Genomic DNA, 20,632 nt, shown 5'->3' on the forward strand with positions numbered 1-20,632 from the left:
CCTCTGTCTGTTCCCTCACTCTGCTGACAGGTGTCTCAGGCCTTGTCTGATTTGTCGCCTTTGTCTGTTGTCTTCCCCTCCCTCTCACAGCTACAGAGAGCCAAGTCCCCCATCAGCCTGAAACGAGCCTCAGATTTCCAAGGTTGGTATGCACCCAGACTCCTCTCCTCTCTCTCTGTCCGTCTGCCTCTCCCGCTCCTTTTTGCCCATTGTGACGATCTGTCCTGCACAGTCAACCTGAGAGAGGCCTGCAGGCCCAGGGTGGTGGGGCATCTGGTAGTAATTAACGCTCATCGTCATGGGACAGGGATAGAGCTGTGATGTAGAAACGTCCCGTCTGGCACACACGTGCACACATGCACACACGTGCTCACACACGCACTGAGGTCAGCCCGGAGCCCGTGATCCCTTAGCTAGGGTTGGCGCTTCAGCTCACGGCTTGTCAGCAGGACACGGGCTCCACTGTCCGTCCCAGCTTTTGGTCAGGCAGTCTGGGTCCAGCTGTGAGCCCCTGGTTCTCCAAGACACAGCATCTTCAGGATCCCTGCCCCTCATTCTCACCATGACCCTTGGGGGACAGGTGGCTAGTGAGGGTGTGCCCGGGGAAGTCAGATATCTGCTGTGTGCCAGGTGCCTTTGGTGGGAGCCTGTGCTCTGAAACGGGGCCATCAGTGAGGAGGGAGAATGTGGCTCTGGACACCCAAGCAAGAGGGGATGGAAGACGGCTGGATAAAGAGCCATCACGAAGGCCACTCGGGACACAACAGGGTGCAGGGGCAGACTGGAGGAGCCTGGCGTGCTGCCCTTCCAGTGCTCGAGCAGGGAATTCTGGGAGTGGGGCTGCAGAAGGTCAGAGGGCAGGAGCTCCACACTGAGGATGTGCACCCCTCCTGGGTCTGGTTGGGGCAGGGGAAGGAGGAGCCCACAGGTAGGGGTCCCTCCACCCCTCTCTTTGCCAGAGCAGGTACCTCTAGAATCGTCTTCATCAGAAAGGGCTGTAAAGGGCCTGAGGCCTGTGGAAGGAGTGTTTGCCCCACAAAGAGGGAAAAGAGGCAGCAGAATGACGGAACTTCTGGACCCTTCTCTAGCCTTTACCACTGTCTAGGGCAATGTGTGTGTGTGTCCGACTATTCACGCACAAGCTTTGGGGGGGCGGGTGGGAAAGCTGGCTTTCCCGTGCAGCAAGGCAAGGGCTGAGAGAAGTGTGCACAAAACCCCAGACAGCCCCCAGAGGAGCAGGAGGGCCACCCAGGGCTTTACGGAGGAGGCCGCGGACTCTGGCTCCCGTCTCCCGTCGGCCTGTTTGGTAGAGACGGTGGGATCCGTCTTGAGGATAGGGTCCCTGGGCAGGGAGGTTTCCAGTCTACCAGACCCATGCTTCCTTTCCTGCTGTTTCACAGAGCGCCAGGTGGGGCCCCCATCTGAGTCCCAAGACACGGGACATGGTCCCAGGCTGCCCAGGACCTGGCGGCGGCAAGACATACTAGTGGGCAAGACCAGAGACTCTCTCCCGGGAGCCAACAGCTGGGGAAACGAGAGGAGGGAGGAGGCTGCCCCCCACCCTCCCTAGGAGAACAGGCCACCCAGACAGGCCAGCACCCAGGTGCTCGGTGCTCACGGGGGGCTCTCAACGCCCTCTCCCCTGCCTTTCCCCTTTGCCTCCTGCCTCCGCGGGACAGGGCGAGGGCATGAAGAAGAAGGCACAGACGCCAGCCCCAGCTCCTCCAGATCCCTGCCCATCACCAACTCCTTCTCCAAGACGGTAAGCCAGCCGGGTCCCCAGCACACCCGCTTCTGGCTCAGAGCCCGTCCCGTCCCCAGCCCCACCTCTCCGTGGGCTGCAGCAGGCCCGCCCCCTTGCTTTGCGCTCTGTGCTCTGCCCTGCGCGTGCGGGCAGCCTCACTCCGCGGCTGCAGCCCAGACCCTCCTTATGTTTATTTGAAGATGTTTCCTCCGGCGCAGGATGTATTTACACCTTCTCACTGCCTCCTTTCCCAATTTAACACTTGGTGGGAGGAAGAGAGGGGCCTCCGAGGAGCCGTAGGGAACCACACAGGCAGCCGCTGAAAATTCTGCCAGGACTTCAGGTCCCGGGCTCCTCTGGCAGCCCCTGGGGGGCTAGCCCCGGAGAGGGCGGGTTGCTGGAGCAGCTGGAGCTGCAGGAGCCGCAGACCACACAGGCCAGGCTCCCTGCCCTTCCCCCAGTCCCAGCCCGCCCTCCTCACCCCCTTACCCCCCCAATCTGGGGGTCCCAACCCCCCCAGGCAGGCAGCAGAAGGCGTGGGATTAGAAATTCTAACCCCAGAGGCAAAGCCCTGGGAAGCTTGTCAGCTCAGCTTCCAAAATCAGGCCCTGGGGGACCCAGAGGTTTGATAAGAAATGCCTTCTGTGTGTGGCTCTGGGGGGCAAAAGCCTCAGCTCTTATTTAAGGCAGCCCTTGCCAGGAGCCAGCAGGCCTTCCTTCAAAGGGTCATCCTCTAGCAGCCATGCCATTTGGGGCATCAGTCGCTGCCGCCACCACCAGGCCCCGGGGTCTTCCTCTCCAGAGTCGGGGTTACAAGCCCAGCGCCGCCGGGCCCGTGGAACCCAACCGAGCAGGGTTCAAGGCACAGCCCTGCACCCACACCTTGCAAGCCCCACTCTCAGCCCCAGCGGCCTCCCTGCCCCCGCCCAAGGCCAGCAGATGTGCGAGCAGATGTGCGCCCCACTCTGGCTACAGCTGCCCTAAGCGGCCCCCGGCTGAGCGCAAGCCTTCTCTGGCCAAGGTCACTGCTGAGAACCAGTTCGCCTGCCCCTGTTGGGGGCAGGGACGCATCCACGTGCATTTGAGCCCCTGTATCTGTAATATTTGTGCCCACGGAGGCACAGGGCTCCCCATCGCGCATCTGTGTTTCAAAGCAGCCCCACCGAAGCCGCTCCAGCATCATGTCCATCACCGCCGAGCCCCCCGGAAACGACTCCATCCTCCGGCGCTATAAGGAAGATGCGCCTCATCGCAGGTAGGTGGCGGGGGGTGACCAGAGGGCGCCCCACAGTCTCCACACCCACTCACTCAGCCCTTGAGCCAGCCTCGCGCTGCCCAGTTCACCGGTGAGGCAAGGCTCAGAGAAGGCGCTTGGTTTTCCCAGGGTCGCTCCGCAAACTGCCAAACGCCATAGCCTACGTCGGTTTGCCCCGCTCGCGTGGAAATCAGGCTTTTCCTGCCAAGAGCCATAGACCCCAGCAAGAGTCTCCCCATTCCTGCTTCCCCTCCCTTTTCCTCACCTCTGGGAAACCATCCATCCCCACCTGGGGAGACCGCAGTGGAGGTGTTCCCTGGGCACTCAGATGCTGCGGGTCAGCGGGACATCGGGCATCTCATGCTCGGCTTGGGATTAGAGATCCCTGCGTGGTTTCCAGAAGGTCTGGCAGCACCCAGCACCCTGCAGGGTGGAATCCATGTCCCTGAACTGTCCACGGCCTGGTGTGGGCCTCGTGGCCGTGGGGAGCTTAGAACTCAGAGCATGTGCCCTGTCTTGTGTAAAGGGCACCCTCAGCCATGTAGGCCCATCCCACACGGTGGCCTGAGCTCGAGTGGGTGCTCAAGGCTCTGTGTCAGGAAGGGAGTGAGTGGGAACCAGCCAGTGGGGCTGTTGGGATGCTGCTTGATGAGCCTCCTCACACCGGCCTCCTGGGACACCCTGCTTCCAGTGGTCCGTCCAGCTCTCTGGCCACCTTCCCCTCCTGCCCATGCTGCCCTCTCTAAGCCAAGGCCTCTCAGAGAGCCAGAACGTTCCAGGATCTTCCCCCACCCTCAACCATGGCACACAGCCTGGGAAGCTCCTTTGGTCACCTGCCCTTCCCCGTGCCTCCTTTGTGTCTTGCAGCACAGTCGAAGAAGACAATGACAGTGGCGGGTTCGACGTCTTGGACTTTGACGGTAGGCACCGGGCGGATCTCAGAGGCACACCTGCGTGGTGGCTGCCTGCCGTCTGGCGGGGGCACGACCGTGTCACCCACACTCCGGGCCTTCTAGCTCAGGGCAGAGCCCTGCGCCTCCTAGGTCCACATGCAGTGTGGACGTTGAGAGGACAGTGTTTTCCTTCCCTTCCTCCCTGAGACTGGAGGTGTGGGGCAGACGAGCCCTGGGGAGACCGAGGGTGGGCAGCAGTCCTAAACTGGCCCCACGGCAGAGCCATTGTGACAGAGGCGACGTTCCCTGGGTTTACAAGAAGCTCTGCAAAGGCTGGGAACGAGGGCTCAGTTTCCAGGGAGCTGCAGCCCCTTACAATCGGGGCATGGGGGGGGTTAGGCCAGCACACATGGAACCCCCACAGCCCACTACACCTGGGGCACAGGACACAAAGACTCATCCCCGAGTCCTTGCACTGCCTGACCCCTGGTAGGGCTGTGATGTACCCACCCCAAGCACCTGCCTGGGTGGGCAGAAGACAGATGGGTGGGAAGGGTCCAGAAGCCTCCTGGAGATGCTCCCATGCCTCCAACGGCTCCTCGTCCGCCGGAAGCACCGGGGCTGGCCCCCACGGCCCCAGGTAGGCCTGCCGCCCTCTCTCGTTCCCGGGCTTCCCCCAACCTTGCCCGCACCCTCAGCGGTTCAGGCTGCCAGCAGATACGATGAAGGATTAGCAGCTCTCCCTAATTGGGGACCATCAGAAGCTATCAAGTGTTAAAGAGAGGTTAGCACCTCATAGAGGCTGGGTAATGAGAAGAATTGAAGGAGTTTTGGAAAGGGGAGAGCTCCAAAGAGAATTCTGGGCAGCCATCCAAGGCATTCTGCAGCGTCAGGACAAATTCCTGATGCTCAGAGGCCTTTGTTACCAGCTCAGAGCTGGTTTGCACGTCCTCTGTTCTGGCGCCTGAGCTGCAGGGAGCAGGTGTCTGACTCCTGAGGCCTTGGGGTCCCACTGAGTTGGGAAGAGGGGTCAGTCCTCCATCCAGAGTCTGCCCTGCAGGTCCCGCCCCAGCCCGCAAGCCTAGAAGCAGCAGATGTAAGACTTAAGGTGGTCCTGAGTGAAAAGATGGACCCCAATTCAATTCTGCTAGGGCAGACCCCTTCCCTACGTATAGACGCAGGAGTCTTAAAAAGCAGGTAGCTGGCAGGGCTTCCCATTAGAAGGGCCTCAGAGGCAGGGGCATGGTTTTTTGGAAGAAGTTTCAGTGCAGCGTCTACGGCCAGCCTCCTGGCCCGGGGCCCAGTGGGAGAATTTCCTGGGAGGCAGGCGAGGAGCAGCAGGAGCCACCCTCCCTGTTCTGCGGGTTCTCACGAGCACACTGGCCCCTTTGCAGACGACAGTCACGAGCACTGCTCCTTCGGACCCCCGTCCATCCACTCCTCCTCCTCCTCCCACCAGTCCGAGGGCCTGGATGCCTACGACTTGGAGCAAGTCAACCTCATGTTTAGGAAGTTCTCTTTAGAAAGGTACCCTGGTGGCGGGAAAGGGGAGCCAGAGCTGGGGGAGGGGACGGCCGAGGGGACCGCAGGGTAAAGCCTGCCAACCCCTAGATCTCCCAAAATAGGACCATCCAGCTCCCCTGGATTCTAGGCTCAGAGGGTCCCAGAGCCGGAAAGCATTTCCCCGGACCCCGATCAGGCCCAGAGAGGAAGGGGCCTGTCCAGGGTCCCCCAGAGAGGCAAGGGGGCAGCCCTTGATGTCCATCGGGCCCCCACCCCACCTGAGAGGCGGGAAGCCTGGTGACCGGTGCCGACGGCAGCCGTCCACTCCCCGGTGTTCGAGGAGGAGCCGAGCAGCCCGTTGGCACAGACGTCCAGTGGGAGAGCTCAGTGTGGCCGAGGCCACGGGCTGGGGGGGACAGCGATGGGACCCTGCTCCTCCTCCTTGGCTGTGACTCCTGGGCAGTGAGCACTGGGCTCTGTCTTCCAGTTCCCGAAATCTAAGCTCCCATTCTCACCTCTGGGTTCCCCCCATCCCATGAATGCCAGTTACACCTCCCAGCCCAGGTGGCTTCTCCTGCAGCACTGCAGCCCGTGGGAGGGGACCCTACCCTTGGAGGCCTACCGTGGGGCATATCCTAACCGCCGCTCTCTTCCCTGACCCAGACCCTTCCGGCCATCTGTCACGTCCGTGGGGCACGTGCGGGGTCCCGGGCCGTCGGTGCAGCACACCACGCTGAACAGCGACAGTCTCACCTCACAGCTGACCCTGCTCGGGGGCAACACACGAGGCAGTTTTGTCCACGCAGTCAAGCCGGGCTCCCTGGCCGAGAAGGCAGGCCTCCGTGAGGGCCACGAGCTGCTGCTGGTGAGGGGCCGGGGGCTGGGGGAGGTGGCAGCACAGCCAGAGTAGGGCCCAGGGCTTTCCCCACTCCTTCCACACCTGTGCTCACAGAGGGAACACGCACCCGCAGGAGGGAGCAGGAGGGGGGCAGGCCTGCAGCCCGTCAGCCCAGTTCTCTCCAAAGGCCCCCGTGTGTGTGCGTGTGCGTGTGCATGTGTCTGGAGCTCGTATGCACACACACCTGTGCACACACATCAGCCCACGGGGAGGCAGATGAGTTTAAGTGGGCCACTTCCTTGACTCTTGGTGACCTTGAGCTGGTCACACTTTGGGGAGAGGGGCTTTTGTTTCCCCGGCCGGGCAGCCTCACCCCTGTAGCCCCTCCCGCCCGTGGACCCCAGAAGAACAGTGTGTCTCTGATACCCAGGTGGAAGGCTGCATCAAAGGCGAGCGGCAGAGTGTCCCCCTGGACACGTGCACAAAGGAGGAGGTGCACTGGACCATCCAGAGATGCAGCGGCCCAATCACCCTGCACTACAAGCTCAACCAGGAAGGTAAGGCCGCCACGCCCACCTGTGCACGGCCACGGCCAGCAGCGCAACCCGTGTGGGTAGGGCCCTGGATAAGCAGCCTCCACATTCAGTGGGAGGAGCGAGCTGGTCGCAGCCCCATCGGGAGGGTCTGACGGGACCCTGGCAGGCAGGGGAGGGCAGGTGAATGGGAACCCTGGGATATCTCAGTGTAGACAGCCTGCTTGGCCGCATGTAGACAGCCGGACCGGGCAGGAGGAAGCAGGGGCCTCTGGCTGACAGCCTCCCTCACCCTTCTCCCTGCCCAGTGGAAGCTTACTTCCTGGCCCCAATGGAGGCGGACACTCCAGGCTGGCCGCCCCGGCACCAGCAGGGCCACCAAGCCACAGTCTGGGCCATGCCTTCTGCTCCGTGGTCGAGGCTCCAGGACCATCTCCAGAAGGCCTCCCTCTCTTGTCATCTGGCCCCAGCAGGGCTGCGATCCTGGCTCCTCTTCCTGGGCTACGAGTCCTGGGCAGTGAGCACCAGGCTCCACCTTGCAGTTTCCAAAGACTAAGCGCCCATTCTCACCTCTGGGTTATTTTTCCTGCGTGATTGTCTCTGCAGCTGGATCTTATTTTTAACCACTAGGACTCATGAATGTTTCAACAGAGAATAAATAACCACTTTCTCTCTAGCCGCTCCCCACTGCCCCCTGCTAGCGTGCACTCCTTCCCGGCAGTGGCTGGTTGCTGGGGAAGATGACTGTGACGGCTCTGTCCCCACACACAGGGACCAGCAGCTCAAGCCTCCTCCTCCTCTCGCGGGCAGTCTCCTCCCCTCTTCCCAGCCCGGCTTTCCAGCCCAGCAGAAAGTCTCTGGGCAGCACCCTGCCCACTGGCCAGCAGTCCCCTGAGTTGAAACTCTGTGGTCCAGAATTCAGGGTCAGAAAGGTCCCGCCTAGCAGGGTCTGTAGGGCTTTTCTCTGAGTCAGCAGAGAGCTCATATAGCGATGGGCGTTAACTCTGCCCAGGGGCGCCCTGGGGAGCTGGAAGGACCCGACCAGCCATCCCTGGCTTCTCCAGAAACATTGACCAGACAGCCCTGCTGGCGGGTTCAAGCCTCCCCCAGTGCGTGTGGTGACGACACACAGAGCCTGACTCTTAGAACGGTTTATAGCTTCTACTGGGTTAGGCAGCTTTGCGGGGGACGGGGGTGGTCTGATTTAGGGATTTGCATTATGGATTTATGTTATAGACATTCAGTTTGCTGGATTTATTGTATTTGAGGTTTATGCCCTGCTTTCGTCCAGAGGGATTTGTACACACATACTGTAGAGGACAGTGGCATTAGATAAGGTTAAAACAGCACACAGTGTGGTCCTACCACTTAGGAAGACCTTTGGGTGGTGTCTGGACAGCTACGTGTGTAGATAATCAAGGACCTAGTGATTGCACTTCCGTGAGTACAGCCAGGAGAAACGAGAGCGCGTGTCCTCAAAAGATACGTATGAAACTGCTCCCAGCAGAGCGACATGTCACAGCCAAACCCTGGGAACAGTGCAGCTGCGCACACAGCAGAAGAGCTAAATGAAAGTGTGGAGGGCGTCATAGCAGAGGTCCCAGACTTGTTGCAACTTGGCACACAACTTAGCTGCGAGTTTCTTGGCAGCCAAGACAAAGAGGGAAACCCGCACAGGACACGGGGGAGTCCCTGCAAGCTCTAAGAGGCATGCGCCACTTGGGTGCATCCCCAGGGGCAGCAAGGAGGGAATTTGTGCCTGGAGGATCTTGGCAGCGGGAAGCCCTTCGCCGGCGGACAGCCCCCGCGTCCTTGACCTTCTCTCCTTGCACAGGGTACCGGAAGCTGCTGAAGGACATGGAGGAGGGTCTCATCACCTCGGGGGACTCCTTCTACATCCGGCTGAACCTGAACATCTCCAGTCAGCTGGACGCCTGCTCCCTGTCCCTGAAGTGTGATGACATCGTGCATGTCATCGACACCATGTACCAGGACAGGCACGAGTGGCTGTGCGCGCGGGTCGACCCTTTCACGAAACACGACCTGGACGTGGGCACCATACCCAGCTACAGCCGGTGAGGACAGAGCTGGTGCCGGGGCAAGGGAGGGGAAGAAGGGGCTGCCACCCAGCAGAGGGGCTCACCGGGGAACTGGCGCCTGCTGACCAGTGAGCCCCCCCCCCATTCCCTCCTCCTCCTGAAGCTCCCCAGCCGCCCATGGGTGTTTCTCCCTTGAGTCTTGTTGCTTCACTCACGCCTGGGAAACCATCCTTCAGCCTTGCCGGGGGATGCTATGGGGCTTTTGATTTTATGCTCTTTGGCTAGTCATGGTGAGTGCTGCCACAGGCCACCTCCCTGACATTCTCACGTAATTAGACAGCCATAGTGCATCCGTTAGACACGGCAGGTGTTGGTTAAGCACCTGCGGACTCCAGTGGTCACTCAGGGCGGCCCTGTAAGGTCAGCACCTGCAGACACCCCCTCCCAGGGCTCGGAGGAGGGGATTTGCCATGGTCAGCCCTGGCCGCGGGGCTCAAACTGAGCTGCCTGGCGTCATGTCCTCCCTGGGGTGGCCCCTGAGCCCCAGAGCTCCCCCTGCCTAGGGGCAGGCCTGGCCCTGAGGTTCTGCCCTCCTCTCCCGTTTCCCCCAGAGCCCAGCAACTTCTCCTGGTCAAGTTACAGCGTCTAATGCACAGGGGAAACCGAGAAGAGACAGACAACACCCACCACACCCTAAGGGCGCTCCGGGTAGGTACCCCTGTGCCCTGCCATCGGACACCTCCCACCCAGGGGCGGTTTGGAGAGGGCGGACACAGGAGCCACTAATCTCAAGGGTGATGGGCTATAGGGACTTTGGTTCCTTGGGAATGGGACAGCCCCTCCAGGAGGAGTCCTGCCCTTGGGGACCTTCCCCAGCAGGGACACAGCCTTTCCCCTGCATCTCTAGTCTCCGCTAGAACAAGGCCCCTCTTACCCTCCAAGCTTGCTCTCCATCTGGAATGCCTTGATTCCACGACTAATGCTTCTCCCCTTCATACCAAGGGGGCTGGAGGACACGTCCCTGGTTCTCAGTGGCCTGCCTCCATGGGCTCTCGCATCCTGCTGAGCCCAGCAAGTCTGACTGACTGATAACTGATTTCAGAACACCCTTCAGCCCGAAGAGCCACTTTCCACCAGTGACCCCCGGGTCAGTCCCCGCCTCTCTCGAGCAAGTTTCCTTTTTGGCCAGCTCCTTCAGGTAAAATGCCCCAGAGCGCCTATTGACTTTGCAATCGTGTTTGGCTATGTCTGTGCCCTCTTGCTGCCGAGAAGAGAAGACCTGATCAAAATAACTGCGCTCTGTGTTTGTATACCACTCGAAACTTTCCCCAGTGTTTCACGTTTCCCCTCCCATCGTGCCCTCACAGTGACAGGTCAGTGGACAGTCTCTGCACCTGTTGGAAACAATGTCACTTGCATAAAAAATGGGAGGAAGTTAAGGCTAGAAGATTTTAAATGACTTAGCTATTCAAATATTGATAGATCAGAAACAGTGAATCAGGACCCAAAAAAACAGACATCACAGGTGTCTAGGTCAGTTTCATCCCTCTGATCATGCATGAAATTTATCTCTGAGCATCATGGCAGCCAAGGGAAAAAGGGAAAGGCTGCAGATTCTTTAAATCTTATCTGATCCCAGAAACATTTTAGTTCTCTGGGACCAGAAAAATGTTTCCCTCATGTTTAATTCTAAAATGGATTTTATTTTGCATGAATCCTTTTACAAGGACATTGAGTAGCACAGTAGGTGATAGCTTCAGAAGGGATTTCACATAAATGCAGAAGCATCCTCTGCAGCCTTATCAGCCCTGCTGACAAGAGCTAAGGGAGGAAGGTTAAGGTGTGGTCCCACAAGGTTGTCCCTGCGTTGATACCATGCTAGTCAGACCCCAGCAGAGCTGGTATGTCACTCCACTTGCTTCATCCTAGTGTGAGAACATAGGAAACCCAGGTCACACCCAGCGGTGTGACCCTGAAACCAGGTAGATGCAGACAGGTACCAGAGAGATACTTAGGGAGGTAGAAGGAGCCCTGGAGAGTCTGAGCTACTCTTAAAGGCAGGACCACATGAGACCACACAGTCCTGCCCACGTCACTGCCCACACCTCGTGCAAAAGTCATAAACCTTGGGCGCCCCTAGGCCCAAGGGCCGGTGAACGACAGAGCCCGACTGAGATCTCAGCTCCCCAGATTTTTCTTCCTGCTGCAGGAGGGTATGGAGGGATCAAAGCAGCTCAGACAGTCGGTGGGAATTTAGAGTCTGTGTCCACCATGGAGGAATCCCTCTCCACCCTCCAGGGCTCAACTCTGAATTGTACAAGGCGGGTACGCCCAGAGCACTTGGAGAAACTGAGGCAGGGACTGTGGAGAACAGTGTCATGGGAGATGGAGCTGTCCTGCCCACGCCGACCAGGTGGGGGCTCCCAGCCAGGGACCTCCCACCCATGGCTCCCCAGGAATGCACATGGGATTGCCAGAGGGACTCCCCGTGCACCCCACCTGCACCATACCCCTCGGCAGGCTTCAAACCTGATTAGGGAGGAGAGTCAGCCTTTGTTTGCTTACTTACTTAGCAGTGATGTCCAAAATCGCTCCAGGACCCTTCCAGCCTGCTAAGTGTCTCCTATCTTCACGGGAGAATGTGACTGACCCCAGTCCCTGGGAAGAGCTGGGGTCCTACCAGAGGTCTCCCCAAGCCTGGTGGCGGCAGCTCAGTCTGGTTAGAAACAAGGCCCACCAGCCCCGCCCCTGTCCTCCAGTTCGTCAGCAGGTCCGAGAACAAGTACAAGAGAATGAACAGCAATGAGCGAGTCCGCATCGTCTCGGGGAGCCCCCTGGGGAGCCTGACCCGGACATCCCTGGATGCCACCAAGCTCTTGACTGAGAAGCAGGAAGGTATGACGTTCCTGGATGCCACCCAGCTCTTGACTGAGAAGCAGGAGGGAACCTGGCCCCTCCCTACCGCTTGCTGGCATGGGGGCTTCCCGGGGTCCGGGCGGGTCCTGTGGCTCCCCACCAGGGGTCTGGTACACACACTCCCTCGAAACAGGTTCCACCCTGGGAGGAGCTGCCAGGGGACCTGCCTGGCCTTGGCCCCGTGGCGCACACAGCCTGCCGGCAGGGGTGGGGGAGGAGGGCGTCCCGCCAGGCTCACCCCTCACAAACACTCGCTAGCGTTGGTTGGAGCCCAGATGCCCATGTTAATTGGAGCTGTTTGCTGTGAAGTGTTCACTTATTGATTTCTCTCCCCACTGCGTGCTTCTTGCCATTTATCAAGCCGGCCCGGGGTCCCCAGCTGCACGGGCCCCTGTGGAAGGGGACTGATGGCGAGCCAGCCTTCCCAGCTGCCCTCATGGGGCCAGGTGGCCCAGGCACAGATGGCAGGAGGGCCTGGGCTCCCCTCCAGACTGGCCCTCTGACAGCCAGGTCAGGGGACCAAGGAAAGGACAAGCCGCCGGTTTCTGGAGCTGTGGTTCCTGGAGCTGCCCCAGGCCATCTCTGGGCCACTCCCCACTCACCAGCCAGAGAGGCTGGAAAAGGCAGAAGGGGGGCCACATCATTCCCTGCCTTTGGCCCTGGTGGCTTCCCAGAGCTTCTGAAATAAGCCCCAAGCCCCTCTTGGCCGGCCCTTCCCACCCAAGCCCCCTCGTCCGCTCCTGCCGGCCCCTCACTCTCCTTCTGAACCCCCCACCCACCCTCCCCTTCAGGGATAGCTCTTGCTCCAGCTCTTCTCACCTGGCTCCTTCTCTAAGGATAACAGAGGGCTGAGCCCCAATCCTGGCCGCAGTCCCCGACTGTCCTCAGAAAAGCCATCCTTGCCCATCCTGCTCCCACTCCCTTCTTGAGAGCTCAGCACTGCCGCCCAGAGTGGTGGGGCTCATTACAGGCCTCTGACCTGCCTCCAGCCGCCACCACCTCCCTGAAAGCAGGCACCAGGAGGCAGGGCCATGGCCCCAGCTGCCCAGAGCAGGGCCGGGCCCTGGGTTACTTCGTAAACACTCCCGGATGGCCAAGGGACATCTTGGTTCCTGCAGACCCCGTGGGGTCAAGGAGGCTCCCAGGCCCTCCGTGCCCTGCACCCCAGCGGGCAGGCCGGGGTCTCACTGCTGGCCCTTCCCTGTCCCCTCCCAGAGATGGACCCCGAGAGTGAGCTCAGCAAGAACCTCAGCCTGATCCCCTACAGCCCAGTGCACTCATTGCACTGTGAGCGCCGCCGGCCCGTCCTCTTCACGCCCACCATGCTAGCCAAGGCTCTGGTGCAGAAACTGCTCAACTCTGGGGGTGCGATGGAGTTCACCATGTGCAAGCCAGGTGAGTGCGCCCCACCGGCCAGGAGCGCATCCCGGGGCTGCCTCCTCCACCAGGTCAGGTGCAGGGGTAGGCAGGAGAGCAGATGGAAGGGCCACGCTCCCTCCTGGCCCGGTGTGCACAGGGAGGTAGAGTCACGGTCCCTGTCGCTGTGGCAGCCCCCTCGGAGTTCCCCGTGACCCCAGAGCAGGGAACCTCCCCTTCACCATTCACACCAAGGGTTCGGGATGAAGGGCACAGGGTCAGTTAGAGGACGGGACTTGGGGTGCCCACTCCGGCCCCTTAGGTAAGAGCCGAGCCATCCCTCATCACTAGGGCGCCTGTGTCCTTGATGTGGCTAGGGGACCATGGTCACACACCCGATAACAGAGGGCTGAGCCCCAATCCTGACCGCAAACTACAGTCGTCCTTAGCATCATCTATTTAATTCGTGGCCATCCGGGACCCCTGTATCAACTGAAAGTCACGTGTCCAGCAGGGCGTTTGTTATAATAAAATACACGTAACATAAAATTTACCACTTCAACAGCTTCAGGGTATCCAGTGCAGGTTTGTTAAGTATACCGTATTTGCAGAACTTTTTCATCTTCTTAAAATGAAACTCTGTCCCCACTAAACCCTCAGTGCCCACCCCAAGCCCTGGGTGCCCATGTTACTCTTTGTCTGTGTAGATCTGACTTCTCTGCGGGCCTCGTGTGAGGGAAGTCATCCGGTGTCTGTCCCTTGGCCTCTGGCTTCTGTCACTCAGCATCGTGTCCTTGAGGTCCGGCCCCTTGGTAGCCGGTGGCAGCATGTCCTTCCTCGTTAAGGCCGAGGGACAGTCCCCTCTGTGTCTACCTCACCGACACTGGTCCTGTGCCTTAACAGCAGTCGTGCTAATGGATGTGACGTGCAGACCTCCAGGTTTTGGGTTCGCCCTCAGAGGTGCAGTTTACATACAGCAACATGCCCCCATTTTCACCGTGCCCTTGAATGAGTCTGGGCGGGTGTCTGTACCCCACAACCCAACCACGAGCAGGAGACAGGACACTGCATCCCCTCAAGGTCCCCTCGGGTTCCCCTCCACCCCCTGCCCCAGGCGCTGCTGATCTGTTTGCCATCACACATTGGTTTGCATTTTCTAGACTCTTCTACAAACAGGACCATGCAGCGTAGAATCCCTTGTAACTGGCTCCCTTCACCCCACATAATGATTTTGAGACCCATCCGTGCTCCTGCTGCTTGCAGAGTCCCATCCCTGCGACCCAAGCGGCCGTATCCATCCATCAGGGGTCCTTTCTGCAGACCTCGTGTGGGTTTCTCGTGTGGGTCTGGGTCCGGGAACGTTCAGAACCATCACAGGGTGGGGTCCCGATATCACGAGCATTCTCTCCTGCTTTTTGACACCTGCATTCATCAGTAAGCCCTAACATTGGAGGGATGGCCTGAGTGGGAGCAGACCTCCCTGCTGATTCCCGGGACACAGTGCCACACGCAGGCTTCTCCTGCATGCTGGCACTGATGACCCTGAGCTCTCCCTGGATGCCCGGCTCAGTGGGAAGTGAGAGGCTGCACCCCCAGTGCCCACCTCATGGTTTAGACCCTCTATGCCAGGAGGGCCTCGGCAGACAGTGCCGTTGGTGGGAATGAGCATGTTCCTTGAGGCGAGTGGTCTCTGGGTTAGGTTCTGCCCTTCCCATCGCTCCCCAGCTGTTTATTTGGGGCAGGGTATCAAGCTCTCTGTTCCTTCTGCTGCAGAACTAGGATAATAGTGGCCACTTCTCCTAGAAGTTAGAAGCTCATGGATGGCCAAAGGCTACCCTGGGGCCAAGGACAGCATGGGTTCCAGGTTCTTAGCCCCCCCCCCACATGGAGCAGGCGGGTGCAGACAGCTCATTGAGTCCTGCAGCTGCCGCGACAACCCCCGCCTTTCTCGACAGGGTCTGTGTGTCTCCAAGGCCCTCCCAAGCCCAGCTTCAGGTGTAGGAACCTTTCAAGGGTGTGCCACCCCCGGCTCTGCCTGCCTATCTGGGAACCTCACACACTCTTCAGGGAGGCTCTGGGAAGAGGACCTCACTCCTGCCTGAGGCTTCCTCCCTGGCAATACGAGATTAGGTAGAAAGCCGATTTAAAAAGCCCACTTAGCCGCTCTGAATCCTACAAATGTGCTCTGTCTTCCCTTTGGTGCATTCACAGCCAGGCAGCTGTGGGCACTGTAGGGGGGGCGTTCTAGGCTGCCTCCCTCCCCCAAAATCACCTTTGGCTCCTCCCATGCTGGCTCTCCCACTCACTTCCAGTGCACAATGTAGCGTACACACCAAATCCACGGGCTAGTGTGGGCTGCCCCGGCCAGCCTGGGTCTGAGCAGGGAATTCCAGTCCTGGACTGACTCTACCCTCTCCTTTCATAAATGGAGAACCTGAGGTTGAGAGATTAAAGATGTGTTCATGGTCACCCAGCCAGTGAGTTGGGTCTCCAGTATATACCTCCTCTTCCAGGAAGCCTGCCTCTTCCTCTATTCCCTCCAGACCTCCTCACTGCTGCCACAGTAAATAGCCCATCACTGTGCCTACTAAATTGTTTCGTAGCTTCCTGTATCCCGCATTCTTCTCCCCAGCTGTGTCATAGGTTCTCAAGTACAACAACAGCTATGTGTTTAGCATATTTTTATTCTAATGACTGATTCTTAGATTTTCAATAAATGATAAATTTCAACAAAAATTAACTTCAGCGATGGGCGGATGGATGGAGGGAAGGTGGGGGGATGGATGAATGGGTGGGTAGTTGGATGAGTACATAGATGAACGGGTGTATTGGTGGATGGGTAGAGAGATAGATGGATAGCTGGAGGGGGGATGGATGGTTAGATAGGTAGGTGGATGGGTAGCTGGGTGGATGGACGGTTAGATGGATGGGTAGATTCGTGGAGGGATGGTTAGACGGACAGATGGCCGGTTGGATGGGTGAGTGAGTAGGTGGTTGGATGAATGGTTGAACAGGTGGGTGGATGAGTAGATGGATGGATGAATGGATAGATAGTAAGTGGATGGATAGATGGTCGCATGTGTGGATGTGTAGATGGAAGCATGGATGGGTGAGTGGATGAATGGATGGGTGGATGGATGGATGGATGATTGGTTGCATGGGTGAATGGATGGATGGTGGATGGGTAGATGAGTAGATGAATAGATGGATGGGTGGGTGGATGGATGGATGGTTGGTTGAATGGAAGGGTGGATGGATGGTTGGATGGGTGGATGGTTGGGTGGATGGGTAGATGAGTAGATGAATAGATGGATGGGTGGGTGGATGGATGGATGGTTGGTTGAATGGAAGGGTGGATGGATGGTTGGATGGGTGGATGGTTGGGTGGATGGAAGGATGGATGGATGGAAGGACAGATGGATGGATGGTTGGTTGGATGGTTGGTTTGATGGATGGATGGCTGAAAGGTTGGGTGGGTGGACAGTTGTCCATCCTTCACGATAGACAGACAACTCACCAGTATTGCACTTCAGTGTCTGAGCTACTTTGTCCAATGAAACTTAATGCTGAGAATTTACCAGCCAGCTCTTCTGTGGGATGCTGTGGGAAGTGTAAAGAAGCCCTTGACCTTGCCCTTGAGAAGCCTCACAGTCTAGTACCGGAGCTAGGGTTCATTTAAATGTGGCCCGAAGGGGATCAAGGTAGAGTTCTGTTGAGCCCAGAAAGGGGAGGTTTGTGCTGCCCTCAGGACTGGCCCTCTGTCCGCAGACGTTGTCACCAGAGACGAGTTCCTCAGGAAGCAGAAGACAGAGACCATCATCTACTCCCGGGAGAAGAACCCCAACACTTTTGAATGTATTGTTCCCGCCAACATCGAAGCTGTGGCCGCCAAGGTGAGGTGGAGTTGGGGGTTGGATGGGGAGAGACCACCAGTGATATTTGTGAGGCGGCCTCAGCCGTGGACAAGGGTGGGGTACAGAGTTGCTCTGATCTCCCTGTGGGCAAACCTCCTCCTTTTCCTTTTCTCTTCTGCCCCATGTTCCTCTCCACACACCCTCATTCTCTGGGGTCTGACATGCACGTTGACAGTTTGAAGCCACCTTCTATTTCTGATGGCTCCCTGGCCCTGGTCTTCCCAATTCACTTCGCCCAGGATCATGTGCCTGTTTGTGAGAACAAGGGCCAGAGACAGGGCGTGTGGGTCAGAGAGACAGGCAGAGAGAACAAGTGGGCACCAGGAGTTCTAGTCCCCTCAGAGGGAAGTTGGTAGCAACTAGAGAAGTATCTGCATGCATTCTAGAATCTTCTGCAGCCAGACAATATGGTCCTTATTGGCCCCAAGCATTGAGTTCTTTCTCCTTCTGGGGCCCTTTCCAAAGCAAAGCTAACTGTTGAGTGCTGCCTTAGCATGTAGGGTGTCAGCTCTGCAGTGGATGGTGACTGAGGGGTCACACGGAGATTGTCCTTCAGAAGCAGTGAGCTCCTCGGTGCCAGAGAATCACGCCTTGCAGATGCTCCCGGGACTGTCCAGCCCCACCTCACTTTTCGGGGGTTTTCTACCCTTGATAGAACCACCAACGCCTTCGTAAGCAGAAAGGGGTAGCAGGTGTTCCTGAAGCTGATTTTGCTTTTCATTAAAACTCACTCATGCTTCCTGCTTCCCCTTGGGCTCGATGCCTGTGTTCTGGAAGCACTCACTGCTGTGCATAGCCTTGTGGGACCAAGTGTGCCAACAAGCAGGGGTCAGGCTTCACCTGGTTCCCTGGTGCCGCTGGGGGCACTCAGGGCTCTCTCGCCCCTATCCCTGTCCCGCAGAGCCTGACCCTACACCATGGGCCCCGCCCCCGCTACCCAGAGGGGCTGGAGGAGCTACTGACCACTGGCCACTGTGCTTGCAGGACAAACACTGTCTGCTGGAGGCCGGGATCAGCTGTACCAGGGACTTGATCAAATCCAGGATCTACCCCATCGTGCTCTTCATTCGGGTGTCAGAGAAGAATATCAAGAGGTTCAGGTAGAGCTCAGAGACCCCTACCGCCGGGCTTCCTGCAGCCCCTCCCTCCTTGCCATACCTCTGGGGTTGCCACTTAGAACCACTGGGCACTTGGTCCCCCTGCTCTCTGTTTAGGGTGCCTGGCTGTGCCTGGCTGCCATCCAGGGCAGACTTGACCCCCAGCCTCTAGCAACGGAGAAAATAATACCCAGAGCACGTCCAGAGGGACGAGGACTAGGGGGAGGCAGGCAGCTGGGGAAGGGAAGCTGACATTGGAGCAGCCCTCGGGCTGCGAGGGCAAGCAGGGCAGGTGCTGAGGGAGAAGAGCCCAGACCTCGAGGCAGGGACAGCGGCAAGAGACCATGTGCTGGACTGTAACGGGGAGAGCCATCTCACAGCTGTGGGGTCCAGACCACGCCATTTGACATAATCTAACAGGACGTAAAATGCTCCTTCCCGTGCTGTGTAGAGACAGGGGTTAGGACCACCTGGGCGAGAGCTAGAACCCGATCCTCTTTCGCAGGCGATGAGGAAAGGTCTGAATCCATGTTCAGGGTCAAGCCCGTGGTATTTGTGGCAGGTTGGCTGTGGGGTTTGGCACCTGGCCATCAGGCGGTGCTATCCCTAACCCCAGTTCTCCCACACATACACAGCTGCAAGTGAGAAGAGGTAGTGAGGCCACTGGCCTCTTCCACCAAATTCTTCCAGTGCACCTACTAAGTGCCTGGCCCCAAGGAACCCACGAATGAGCACACAAGACCAAAATCCCCACCTCGCCACTGCATACACATTGTGATGGGTGCTGTCCGGAAACCCGAGATGGCCTCGTGATGGCGAGGCTCAGGGGAAGCCTCACACGCTGCAGGCGGGGACATGGGAGCACACGGTCACTGCCGAAGACGGCGGCCCGGAGGGTCCTCGCGGGATGGCCGCATGACCCAGTGGTTCCACGCCAGGGCACCCTGCCCGGAGGAACCCAAAGCATCATCTCTGGAACAGCTCACAGCTGTGATGCAGCCTTAGAAAGGAAGAACGTTCTGGCACCAGTGACAACAGGGATGAACCTCGACGACACCAAGCTCCGTGAAACAAGCCAGGCACAAGGGGCAAATACTGCACGATTCCACTTACTCTAGGCCCCCAGACGAGTCGCAGACGAGTCGATGGTGACCCCAGAGGCCGGGGAGGGTGAGGGGGAGTTAGCATGTTCGCAGATGTGCGGCTCAGTTTCGCAGGATGAGAAAGTTCTGGAGCTCGGTGGCACGGTGATGTGAAGAGACGTAACACTACCGGCCTGTGCTCTGTAATAGCGGTCAGGACGGGAACTTTTACGTGTGTGTGAACATGATTATATAAGACTAAGCAGCGTAGCTCCCCTGCGTGGTCCATCAACTAGCTCTGAAAGATGGGAAAAAAAAAATTTTTAAGTAAACTAAAGGAAAAAAATTAAGATTTTTTTAAGCCCCACCTCTTGGGATTTCCACAGGGACCAGAATAACGGGGCCCGTGGCACGGTGGAGTGCTGGAAGGCGGCAGGGGGTGGCTGTGGAGTGGGCAGGGGAGGTCAAGTGGCACAGCACCCCCTGACCCCCACCCCAAGGCTCCCCCCGCCCAGCCCGGGGACAGATGGTCCCCTGGCCTGGGCTGCCGTGCAGCTCCCACAGCGCCCTGTGTGTGTGTGTCCCTCCCCCGCCCCTGCCCTCTGCCCACAGAAAGATGCTGCCACGGCCGGAGACAGAGGAGGAGTTCCTGCGGCTGTGCCGGCTGAAGGAGAAGGAGCTGGAGGCCCTGCCCTGCCTGTACGCCACGGTGGAGGCCGACATGTGGGGCAGCGTGGAGGAGCTGCTCCGGGTCCTCAAAGACAAGATCAGCGAGGAGCAACGCAAGACCATCTGGGTGGACGAGGGCCAGCTGTGAGGGGGCCCCCGGAGTCCGAGCGCAGCTCCCAGGGTGTCCGGACCCCAGCGGGCAGTGCCGGGGGGTGAGGGGGCTCGGTCCTCCTGGTCACCAGGGAGCCCCGGGACAGACGCAGCTGAGGGGACAGACACTCTCCAGTGGGGACGGGACGGGTTTATGCCCCCCGGGGCTGACCTGGCCCCACAGCACCAGCAGGGAGGCAGGGTCCCCCGAAGGACCCGACGCCAGGCCGGAGGCCAGCGGCCCCACGGAAGCCAGAACAGGAGATGAATGTAACGCATGGAACAGGTGTCCTCCTTGTAGGCAGGGACCCTGAACACCAGGGCACCCGCCAGCCCTCGGAACACGCCAGATACGCCTTCCCAGGCAGGACAGTTGGGGCGGAGGGGGAAGTGTGCCATGCTATTATTTTTCTTGCATTAAAATCTCTCCATTTCCTTGTTTTCAGCCTTTATAAAATTATGATTATTTCATCGTTGGCAGAGGTGTTCAACTTTTGCCCCCTCAGTAACCTGCAGAGCACTCGGGGATCGCTTAGATCAAGCCCCATGTCCGGTGCAGGCGGGGAGACTGGACATCCCAGTTCATCCAGTTCACCCAGGACACACCTGAGTCACCCCTGGTCTTTGGGCGGGATGGGTCCCA

General features: G+C 58.8%; 1 protein-coding gene across 4 annotated transcripts in view; it reads left to right on the forward strand.

Annotated features, from left to right (window-relative positions):
- Positions 1-20,430, forward strand: part of CARD11 (caspase recruitment domain family member 11) — a 110,902-nt gene extending 90,472 nt beyond the window's left edge. For 3 of the 4 annotated variants that reach the window (XM_004776364.3, XM_013047778.2, XM_004776365.3), the window contains 15 exons: positions 91-142; positions 1,680-1,762; positions 2,899-2,999; positions 3,867-3,919; positions 5,287-5,419; positions 6,059-6,260; positions 6,664-6,790; positions 8,601-8,841; positions 9,417-9,513; positions 9,908-10,003; positions 11,565-11,700; positions 12,937-13,116; positions 16,846-16,970; positions 17,976-18,091; positions 19,783-20,430. In XM_004776364.3, the coding sequence (XP_004776421.1) occupies positions 91-142; positions 1,680-1,762; positions 2,899-2,999; positions 3,867-3,919; positions 5,287-5,419; positions 6,059-6,260; positions 6,664-6,790; positions 8,601-8,841; positions 9,417-9,513; positions 9,908-10,003; positions 11,565-11,700; positions 12,937-13,116; positions 16,846-16,970; positions 17,976-18,091; positions 19,783-19,987 (1,947 nt within the window). In that variant the 3' untranslated portion in view covers positions 19,988-20,430. The remainder of the gene's footprint in view (positions 1-90; positions 143-1,679; positions 1,763-2,898; positions 3,000-3,866; positions 3,920-5,286; positions 5,420-6,058; positions 6,261-6,663; positions 6,791-8,600; positions 8,842-9,416; positions 9,514-9,907; positions 10,004-11,564; positions 11,701-12,936; positions 13,117-16,845; positions 16,971-17,975; positions 18,092-19,782) is intronic. The other variant, XM_013047779.2, reaches the window with a different exon arrangement.
- The last annotated feature ends 202 nt before the right edge of the window (positions 20,431-20,632 follow it).

The sequence above is a fragment of the Mustela putorius genome, unplaced genomic scaffold (assembly GCF_011764305.1).
Source record: "Mustela putorius furo isolate JIRA1106 unplaced genomic scaffold, ASM1176430v1.1 tig00000139_pilon_pilon_pilon, whole genome shotgun sequence".
Lineage (NCBI taxonomy): Eukaryota > Metazoa > Chordata > Mammalia > Carnivora > Mustelidae > Mustela > Mustela putorius.